The sequence below is a fragment of the Crinia signifera genome, chromosome 6 (genome assembly GCF_055691185.1).
Source record: "Crinia signifera chromosome 6, ASM5569118v1, whole genome shotgun sequence".
In the NCBI taxonomy this organism is placed as follows: domain Eukaryota; kingdom Metazoa; phylum Chordata; class Amphibia; order Anura; family Myobatrachidae; genus Crinia; species Crinia signifera.
The window spans coordinates 133,598,048-133,608,957 of NC_139222.1; the positions used below are offsets into that span (position 1 = coordinate 133,598,048).

Below are 10,910 nucleotides of genomic sequence, written 5' to 3' on the forward strand. Positions count from 1 at the left end.
ATTTTAAATTGTAAGCTCTCATGAACAGGGCCCTCTTCCCTCATTTGCTTCTTAATGTCTCATTTAATAAATGCATCATTTCCTCTGCTCTTCCTAAAATAGCACCTAACCCTTCAGTTCTACTGCATTGCTGCTTATTTGGGTAATATGACTGCTGATGTAGCAATGTTTAGAAACCATGTCCATGTCCTGAAATGTTCTGTTTTTTAAGTAGAGATGAGCGGGTTCTGATCTCTGAGTTCCGAGACCCCATTGAACTTTCCGATCCCAGGTGAATCCCAGATTGAGGCAAAACATCATTATCCTGCTGTCAGATTCTTGCAGGGTTTGGTTCGGCAATCGGTGCCATCTTCACTCCAGCATTGGAGAGGGACGTCTGGAGTGTTGTATTGGGGTGCAGTCTTGGGGTGCTGTCCTGTACTGTACAGGGTGCTACTGTCCTCCTGTGCTGGCCTGTGCTCTGTGTAGGGGCTATTGTGCTGTGATATGCTGTACAGGATGCTGCTGTCCTACTGTGCTGGACTGTACTAAACTGGGGTGCTGCCTTGTGCACTGTAAAGTCATAAACATAATACCGGGTTGCTGTCCTGTATGCTGTTGCTGTAAAGGGTTACTGCCCTGTGTGCTGTAAAAATAAAGTCGCTGCCCTGTGCTGTAAAGGGATGCTGTTCTGTGCTACTAGGGGTGCTGTATATAAGTTCATTGGTGCTGCCCTGTGCTGCCCTATAAGACCAGCAGTGGGTTGAAACAGAAATGGAGGAGGAGGAGGACACACAATTTAAAATTCAGGAACCACTTCCTAGTGCTGAATCTGCTGCCACTAGTCATCATGACAATGACAATGGAATTCCATCAATGTCGTCTGCTAAGACCGATGCCCAAAGTCATAGAGGGCATGTAAAATCCAAGAAGCTAAAATTATTAACCCCAATTTTTTTAAACTTTCTGATGAGAAATGTAAAATCTGCAATACAGGTACAGTATACCATTTATGACACAAAGTAGCAAGGAAGGGTTAAGTACTTGGCCTATGTTTATGACTAGTGGTTCAGCTTCTCAGGCAGATGGGAGCCCTTCTGTCCTCAAAAATGCCATTGTACCCACTGTCCATTTAACCACATACATGTGGACAAGTGGAACACGGCAAACTGAGACCTACGTGACAGCCCACTGTGCAGATGTATTGACTTACTCAGCAATAACAGCATTGGCAACAGTAGCATCATCTCACAAATGTCAACTCATTCCTAGGCAGACTATGCTGTGTATCACCAGTTTCCATAAGAGGCACATGCTGAGAACCTCTTAGAGAAACTGAGGGACATCATCGCACAATGGCTTAGGCTCTCCTGGGGATTTGTGTTATCTGATAATGCCACAATATTGTGCGAGCATTACATCTGGGCAAATTCCCAAATTTGTTTTGTGCACACCATTAATTAGGTTGTACAGAATTTTTTTTTTAAATGATGGGTGTGCAGGAGATGCTTTCGGTGGCCCGAAGAGTTTCAGGCCACTTTCGACATTCAGTGACTGTGTGTTGAAGACTGGAGCACCAGTCTAACGAGGTGGAATTCTACCCTCTATATGCATCAGAGGATGGAGGAGCAGCAAAAGGCCATTGAAGCTTGTGCATTGACCTATAACATAGGCAAAGGAGGGGGAATGCACCTGACTCAAGGGCAGTGGAGAATGATTTCCGTGTTGTGCAAGGTACTCCAAATATTCAAATTTGCCTCATGTGAAGTCTGTTCAAGCTTCAGTCAGAAAATTGTCAGCACAAGCGGAATGTGACATGCCTGCAGCTCCTCCTTCATTTTCTCCTGCAACTGTGGCTGCGATGAAAAAAAATGCATTTTCATAGCAGAACCACTGCAGGGCAGTCAGGGCATCTGGTCCGGAATGAAGGAGTTGCCTACAATTACTGACATGTCTACTGTGACTTCATACAATATGATGCTGCCACCATTGAAATAATGGTGGAGGGTTATATCAATGACAGCATCCATGTGGTCATGTCAGATAGTCTGTATCTATACTGATAGGAAAAATAGGCAATTAGGAGGCACTTGCACAAACTAGCTTTATATTACCTGTGTTGTCCTACCTCCAGTGTGTACTCTTAAAAAGTTTTAGTGCAGCCGGGAACCTTGTCAGCGATTGGCATAGGAGGTTGCCTCCACAAAATGTGAAGAAGATGTTTATCAAAAGGAATTATAAATTCCTCCAGGAAGAACAGCAATTTCCTCCAGAAAGTACAGAGGTACCTGTGATGGTGGATTCCAGCAGGGAGGAATTAATACTCCATAAGGCTGATGATGTACACACTGAAGGGGGTGAGGAATCGGATGATGGGGAGGACATCTTGCGCTGTAGAGCCAGTTTGTGCAAGGAGAGATAGATTAATTATTTATTTTTTTGTGGTGGGGGGGAGGGGGCTGTAAACAAACCAATCATTTCATCTAGAGTCGTTTGGCATACCCTGTCATTGAAATGATTGGTGTGTTAAAGTGTGCATGTCCCATTTGCAGATGGAGCCGGCCTCTTTCAATCCCAGTGCCCACCAGATCCTCTCCTCTGGCGAGCGCCGCGGACAGAGACTGGGACGTAAAACGGCGGCTGGGCAGCATGGCTCTGCCTGTCTCTGCTTCAGGGAGATGGGAAGGGTTAGGGGGGGGGGGGGAAGACAAGCGGCGGTGGCAAGGAAGGCAGCAGGGACCCGGGGGAAGATCGGTTGCCACGGGGGGTGCGCCCCTTGGTGGGGGCTGGCGATACTTTCGCTAGCCCCTGCAATGAAGAGGCCGGCTCCATCTGTATACAACATAAGGGTTGGAGGGCCCAATGACAATTCCATCTTGCACCTCTTTTCTTTGCATTATGTGCTCTTTGGGGCCTAGTTTTTAAAACTGCTAAACTGTCTGCCACTGCACTGCCACTTATAGATGGGCCATGCATTTGTCTCACCCACTTGTGTCACTAAGGGTAGTCATCCAGCTACCTTGATGCAACCTTTGGCCTAAAAATAATAATGTGAGCTGTGAGGTGTTCAGAAACAGAATAAACTGGAAATGAGTGAAAATTAATGATATTGAGGTTAATATTACTGTAGGAACAAAATAAACCCCCAAATTCCGTGATTTAGCTGTTTCTATGATTTACAATAAAAATACAGATCCAAATCAAAGACCCAAAATGGTGGTTTTAGCAAGACCAATCCAGATCCAAAACACTAAGGGAGATTCAAATACAAAACCAAAACACAAAATATGAAAAGTGTCTTTTGCACATCTCTAAATGTAATAACCCTTCCGGAACCCTTCCGGACATTCTACCAGGAATTTTGAACCCGGTACAATCCCGGGTTTTTAAAAATTCAGGGTCCATTGCCGTTGCAAACTAATTTGAGCATCTACCACTATCTGTATGTCCATTGCAGGTGCGCAGGACCCAGGATATTAGTCGACTAAAATCCCGGGTAGAGCCATTCAGACATATGCTCGTCCTGGGATTATGCGCGTGCATGTGAAAATCCCAGGATTTTTGCGTATGTCTGAAAGGGGTATTAGTCAATTTTTGTTCTTGTTTTGTTCACAATGTGTCTTTTTTGTAAAATGCTATAGAGTCCTTGTTTGACCAAATACATAAAGGATAATGCTAATAAAAAATAATGTTAATAATGCTAATAATAATAACAATACAGTCCATGAACAATGACCAGGTGTAACTTGCATAAGAAAAGCATTTATTTAGCAAATTGTGCAAAGCAATAGTATGCTGAAGGTGCCCATAATAATGGAGAGACCCAGGATGCAACATCATGGGAGCTGCAGACCTTTTAGACAGTGACATATACAGTATGGTAGTCAGCTACATACAGTAACAGTTTTACATAAAGTATAACAATGGTTCTATGTGAAAGCATGCATAGGTATCATTTGATCCGCACAATGTATTTACTCCCCAGTCTGAGATAGTCTCAAAGAAGAAGAATAAAATATCTCTAAAAGATTTGTAAGTGAATCCACATGGTTTCCATTTTGCTTGAGTAGACAATTTTTCAGGAGGCATTAGTGATGGTATTAACATTTCTCAATAATATTTGTAAACTTCTCTGTTGGCAATCATTTCAACCACTTTCATCACTAGCCAAATCTTTTTTGTTCCTTAAAGGAGATAAAAACAATATTATTAATGTGCATTCCCCCCTAACAGACCTAAATAAGAATCATAACAAAATGTGTCAACCAAATATATACACTTCATAACAGACATGACATTCTCTACCATCTGTCATTTCAGGCTGTGATACAGGTAGAACTGTAAATCAGAAATAGATGAAGGGTAATAGAGGTAAGTAAATGTCCAGTTAATCAAGTGGAATTTGAACTACTGTAAACATCTTTGTAAATTGTGCCCGGTAAAAAAAGAAAAATATTTTGATTTGGGATATAATATACACTAGGCCATTAGTAATAAAATGTGCTACATGTGAGGGGGGGGGTCACTAAAACTGACAGGATGCAAATCAGGACAATGAGATGGGGTGGAGGAAATAAGGACACTGAGATGGGTTGGAGGAAATCAGGGCACTGAGATGGGGTGGAAGAAATAAGGACACTAAAATGGGGTGGAGTAAATAAGGGCACTGAGATAGGGTGGAAGAAATAAGGACACTAAAATGGGGTGGAGTTAATAAGGGCAATGAGATGGGGTGGAAGAAATAAGGACACTGAGATGGGGTGGAGTAAATCAGGGCAATGAGATGGGGTGGAGGAAATCAGGGCACTGAGATGGGGTGAAAGAAAACAGGACACTAAAATGGGGTGGAGTAAATAAGGGCACTGAGATGGGGTGGAAGAAATAAGGACACTAAAATGGGGTGGAGTTAATAAGGGCAATGAGATGGGGTGGAAGAAATAAGGACACTGAGATGGGGTGGAGTAAATCAGGGCAATGAGATGGGGTGGAGGAAATCAGGGCACTGAGATGGGGTGGAGGAAAGCTGGGCACTGAGATGGGGTGGAGGAAATCAGGGCACTGAGATGTGGTGGAGGAAATCAGTACACTGAGATGGGGTGGAGGATATGGTAGTCATTTCCTGTGCCCAGGCTTGTTGGAGGGATCTGGTAAGAGCCTGAGTCAGCTACTAAGTGGCCTCCTTTGCAGAGCACGGCAACCTGCATAGTAGATTTACATTTTTTGGGTGAAGGGGTGTGACCACAATGCCTGAGTTTGGGCAAGCATGACCCCCCAGTATCCAGGTCCCATTCTACTCTCGAAAGCATTGATGCTAATGGAACAAATATATACCAATAACAAATAAACTACCACTTGATTGATAAATGTATCTAAAGGTTTACATTTGCTACTTGCGTTCTTAATTCCCTGCTTGGCAAACTTTAGTATTACAAGCAATTAAGGTAAACATGTTCTATTGTAAACATTTTATGTAGCCATAAAAAATAGTTACCTGTGCTGGATTATGATTAAGTCCTGGTTCCAGGCCCTTTTTGGGTGCTTGATCCTGCTCCTGACCCAGTGCCACTGAAGTTATAGGAGTATAGTTAGTATAAGAACATGAGAAATCATCAGGCAGAAAACAAAACTGTCCATAATTATTCTTACCTTTCTCCATCAATGAGCTTGCTATATTGTTGGATCTCTGCCTCTAACTTAGTCTTCACATCCAGCAGATCTTCATATTCTGCAGTCACGCACTCTATCTCTACTCTGATCTCTGACACCTGAACCTCAAACTCAGAAATTTGAGATTGGATCTGCGCAAGCTGCTGACAGAAACGTCCTTCTGTCTGTGCCAATGTGTCTTCTAGGGATTTTTTCTGTCAACAAGAGAGCATCAGACTTAACCATGTGGATTTATTCCATTGCCAACAGCACCAAAACATGGATTTTTCATCTTCCGATGATCATAATAGAATGATTTGTACTTGATACAACTTTTACAGTACACTTTTCATTATTGTCATTACATCTGTCTGTTGGATATTAGCTACTGCATGTCTTTATATAATCAAGCAGTGTACTTCCATTACCCAAGGATACAATGCTTATGGCGTGCTCTGCAAATTGGAAACAACTGTGTTCTGAGAGTAGAATACTTTTTATTCCAGAGCAAATAACAATTTGCCTGCAATATAAATGATAAGTCTCAAGAAACTGGAAAGTCACAGTAAAAGTTGTAGAACAACTTGTATATTCCAATAAATGGAAAGTTACACAAAGGTTTTTGGAAAGCTCTTTAAATGAAGAATTGCTTTTAGCTATTTACCATGGCAAGCTGGGACTGAAGCTCAATCTCTAAGGCTTGAAGTGACTTCTTCAGTTCGGACGTTTCACTCTTGCTGCTCTGGGTTTGAACCGCAGCGGTTGATATTTCTTTTTTCAAACCTTCACTCTTTGAGAGAAACAAATACAGTTTTAGTTAGTATCCATTAAAGATGTAGGCAGTATGTATCTGTAATTACAGCACAGACACTCATATATTTATGCACAGTCATCTTTGCTTTCTTCACAGAATCACAATCTACTCTAACATCCTGTCATGTCAGCAAGGACTAAGTAGCACACAATTTGCATGATCTATAAACATTAGAACATCCCTATGAGGAATGGATAGGTTCTAACAATGCTCTTACCATTTTGTTGAACTGTGCTTCAGCATCCTTGCGATTCTTCTCAGCCATGGCCTCGTACTGCGCCCGCATGTCATTTAGAACCTTTGTCAGATCATTACCTGGAGTAGCATTCATTTCTACAGTAACTTGGCCCACTGTTGTTTCATGGGTTCCTTTAACCTCCTACAGAATAGAATACATATTTTGTTATTATTATTATTATTATTATTATTATTATTATTATTATTATTATTATTATATTAAATAGACAAATGTTTATTATATTCTCCTTCTTGCAAGGTTTATTTTATTGTATATGTGTCTAATGATCCGCCTCCTAGAATGTGTTGTAATTTTCCTTAAACTTATCACCTGGCTACTTTCTGCATTGTATTGACTTATTGAGCCTTAATGGAATTGTCTATTTCTATGTACAATGCCTTGTTGTGTTATTAATACTACTTCAATAAAAATATTAAAAAACATATTCAAAATATTAAAGGCAAAGGAAATTGATGCATTGTCTTTTATGCTTACATCATCATGATTCTTCTTCAGGCTAGCAATTTCCTCTGTAAGGCTTTCAAGTTGGTGTTGCAGGTCAGTCTTGGAAAAGTTCAGATCATCCAAGACCTTATGCAGGCCATTAATATCAGCCTCCACGCTCTGGCGGAGTGCCAGCTCATTCTCATACCTGGCAGGATAAACAGATGTAAGCAAGCAGATATTACCATATGGATCATGTTTCTCTTTGGCAAGTTGACAGTGCCTCCTGCCTCATGCCTCATCACATTCACAGAAGTTATGTTAGTGCGTTCTGGTACATTCATATTTATTAAACTTTGATTAAATATATATTTATATATATATATACTATATATATATATATATATATATATATATATATATATATATATATATATATATATATATATATTCAGGATGATAAAATGTTAATTACTGTGCTATACCATATGCATTGTAACACATTACAACAAAATGACCATTGTGTAATCTAAATGAGGGTTAGGGAAGATGATATTGATGACTTGACGCCAATTAAATTAATACCTGGGTTTACACCGCATGTTAAGTCCAGAGGTAGGCTTTTACTTGTAGCTTCAGGAGCTAAAAGGGAAAGTCTACCAAAAAAAAACCAACCTTTAGGGGGTTTAACTTGCAGGGAAACCCACTGATTTAGCATTTTATGTGTAATCAATGTGTTTAATGTATGGGGACAAGGCACATTTATTGAATAGATAACAAGAGGAGGGTTAGTGAGGGGTAGTGAGTGCAGATTATTTTGACCAAGGAATCAGTTAAGGCCCGCAAGTGCCGAGGAGACCTAACCACACCACCCAGTGAATCTGAGATCAAGTCCCATGATGCGCACTACTACAATCCACCCAAAATCTTGGCTCTTCTTTTAGATGGTACAGAGTATCTTTACATATATAGATAAGAATTGAATACATAGTACTGTGGCTGCTGAAAGGGAATACTCACTGTTATGTACATTTTAAGGATAAACTAGGGTTGTCTAACCGATTGCACAAATGGAGCTTAGACATCATTCTGGTTCCTATAACTATGTTTATGATAAAGACATTATGGGGGCAATTCAAACACACTCGGTGTGGTCTGAATTCACTACCCCAGGCGATTGTTGGGGTATGCACATGCACATGCGCCAATATTTCACACTCACCGGGTGTTTGCTCCAGGATGGGCTGGCAGGGGGCAGACACAGTGTTTCATGGGCGTGCCCACAAAAACAGTGGGTGCACCCATAGAAACATTGGGTATATCCCTACAAAAGTATGTGAAACAATCTTTAGGAATGATGAGTAGGCCATATGTTCACTTTTCACAGCTTTTCATCATGTTTGTGTCATTTGTTTATTTGGACTTTGCTGATAAACTAAATAGTAATTCCAGAATATCAGATGTCCCTCTGCTACTATTCTCTGCAGTGTTCTGTTTTCCCACCAATGACGAGGGTTTATACTTGGTTATAGTGCGACACTTCCTGTACATGTACCACAAGTGGACAATTAGTGCCGTAAGCTTTACATCCACAACATCAAACTTACTTCATCTTGAAGTCATCAGCAGCCAGCCTGGAATTGTCAATCTGCAATACTATGCTTGCATTGTCACTGGTAGCTTTTACAATCTACGGAAACAAGATATGTTTGCAGATGTATCACATCAATCCAGATATCATATTCACTAGAAATATTTAATATTAAAAAATCTAAGATTTTTTTATAAATTATAAAGGGTCCAGGAAAAACTAGATATTTTTTTCTAAAAACAGGTTGAAGGTAATTGCAGTACTAGTGTTTTTTAAGACTCCTTGGGGCAGATGTATGAAGGGTCGTTATGGGGGAGAAGGGTATCAGCGCACGTTATGTGCACTGATACCGCTTCTCCCCCATGTATGAAGGAGGTGAGATGCGGTAAAGGACAGGGGCGCTATGCTCCCCTGTCCATATCCCCTGTCCATATATGCAAAATGATAGCAGGCCGAATGTATGAACGGTCAGCATCGCTGACCGTTCCGCACGAAGCCTGCTTTGGCTTTGCCAGCATCAGGCTGGCGAAGCCCTAACTAAACAGCAGGGACAGCGCTGTCCCTGCTGTTAGGTCTGGGCTGCGCTGGGGATCTCGCGTGAACAGCGAGATCCCGCGCATGCCCAGTGCGGCCGGCCGGGGGACAGGAGATAGCGCATCAGTATTAACTGATGCGCTATCTCCAGAAAGGGACATCGACGGAGGGGGGAGTTAACGCTCCCCCGCTTCGGCAGACAAGATGTTAATACATCTTGTCGATGTCCCTTCCTGCTTCGCCTCGCTATTGAGGCGAAGCAGGAAGTATCATAGCGGCGCTTATCGCGCCGCTATGATACATCTGCCCCCTTATTGGAACTTGTATCCCAAGACTAGTTTTTCAGCTAATTAATAGACTACAGAGACACTAATCTGGCCACATAATCTTCCCATGTGATACCGTTGCCTTTTTTCATAGAAACAAAGCATTGCAAAAGACAATCGTTTGTAAAATGTTTACATTTTAGTCATCAAAATACTTTAAATCAACAACCAACTTCTTATGTGTATGGTATTTATTTAACTATAAAGGGCATTAGTTGTTCTGTTCTGTGAAAAGCATACTCTAAATTGCTCCACTCTCTGTACATGAAATGACAGCACAGAGCAGGTTTAAAGGGAACATGAAATTACTTTTCAAGAAAACAAAAAAAACATTTAATGAAAACAAAAATAATAATGAATATTTTTTTTTTATAAATGCGGTTAATTTACAATTTTTGTTCATACAGTTTAATATGTATTCTAATATTGGCGATAATTAATCAAGGTTTTAGGTAGTTATAAAGCTGCTGATGTCATTGTTTCATCTAATATGTACAAAGCAGCAGTTTATCCACCAGATTTTTCAGTAGCAAAATTAATATTATTTATGACACTTACCTTGGTTTTTAGATCTTCAATCTGAGTGTAGTATTTAGAGTAGTCAGTTCCTCCTTCTTTTGTAGTACTACCGGGTCTTTGCTTTTCATACCATTCCTTGATCTTAGCTTCAAGGTCGGCATTTGCCTTTTCCAATGCATGGACTTTGTCCAGGTAAGAGGCCAAGCGGTCATTAAGATTCTGCATGGTTTGCTTCTCATTGACAGAGAGAAGGCTTTCATGTTGGACACCACCACCAGCACCACCAGCAAAATCTCCTCCAAAGCCAGCTCCACCACCAAAACCACCAGCACCACCATATCCTCCAGCACCACCACCATATCCACCAGCACCACCACCAAATCCACCACCAGCACCCCCGCCATATCCACCAGCACCACCAAATCCAGCACCTCCTCCAAATCCTGCCCCAGAACCTACTGCACACCCACCAAAACCACCTCCGCCATATCCACCAGCACTTCCACCATATCCACCAGCACCTCCACCATATCCACCAGCACCTCCACCATAACCTCCTGAGACAGAACCTAAGCCTACTGTGTGTGATGTCTGTCTATAAGAATAAGACATGATGTTTAATCAAAATGACAACCTTTCCAGATGATAAAAAGCAGCTCCCGTGGAAAGTGTGATATCTCAACAGATTTTATTCTTTATATATGAGATTCAAAGGGTGTGTAATTTGTGAATTTGAATGTGTTCTTTTTTTCAACAGTACAGTTGCTTGCCAAGTTATTGCCACTGCAATGTGATCAATTACCATTATTAATCAAATTG

The 10,910-nt window shown here is 41.1% G+C and overlaps 1 protein-coding gene across 1 annotated transcript; it reads right to left on the reverse strand.

Annotated features, from left to right (window-relative positions):
• Window positions 1-3,792: 3,792 nt before the first annotated feature.
• LOC146007082 (keratin-3, type I cytoskeletal 51 kDa-like) lies at window positions 3,793-10,331 on the reverse strand. The gene is made up of 8 exons (XM_083145464.1): window positions 10,131-10,331; window positions 8,729-8,811; window positions 7,173-7,329; window positions 6,657-6,818; window positions 6,290-6,415; window positions 5,626-5,840; window positions 5,471-5,544; window positions 3,793-4,163 (listed from the first exon to the last, which is right to left on the reverse strand). The coding sequence occupies exons 1-7, from the start codon at window positions 10,314-10,316 to the stop codon at window positions 5,487-5,489; spliced, it is 987 nt and encodes a 328-aa protein (XP_083001590.1). The 5' UTR covers window positions 10,317-10,331; the 3' UTR covers window positions 3,793-4,163; window positions 5,471-5,486.
• Between the last annotated feature and the right edge of the window lie 579 nt (window positions 10,332-10,910).

What these genes read in the sequence shown, in the direction of transcription:
- LOC146007082 (XM_083145464.1), bottom strand. Translation starts at nt 10,316, where the DNA reads ATGCAGAATCTTAATGACCGCTTGGCCTCTTACCTGGACAAAGTCCAT. An exon ending in TTGAAGATCTAAAAACCAAG is followed by an intron (nt 8,812 to 10,130) that starts GTAAGTGTCATA and finishes TTGTTTCCGTAG; the next exon opens with ATTGTAAAAGCTACCAGTGA. An exon ending in TTCAGTCCCAGCTTGCCATG is followed by an intron (nt 5,841 to 6,289) that starts GTAAATAGCTAA and finishes TCTTGTTGACAG; the next exon opens with AAAAAATCCCTAGAAGACAC.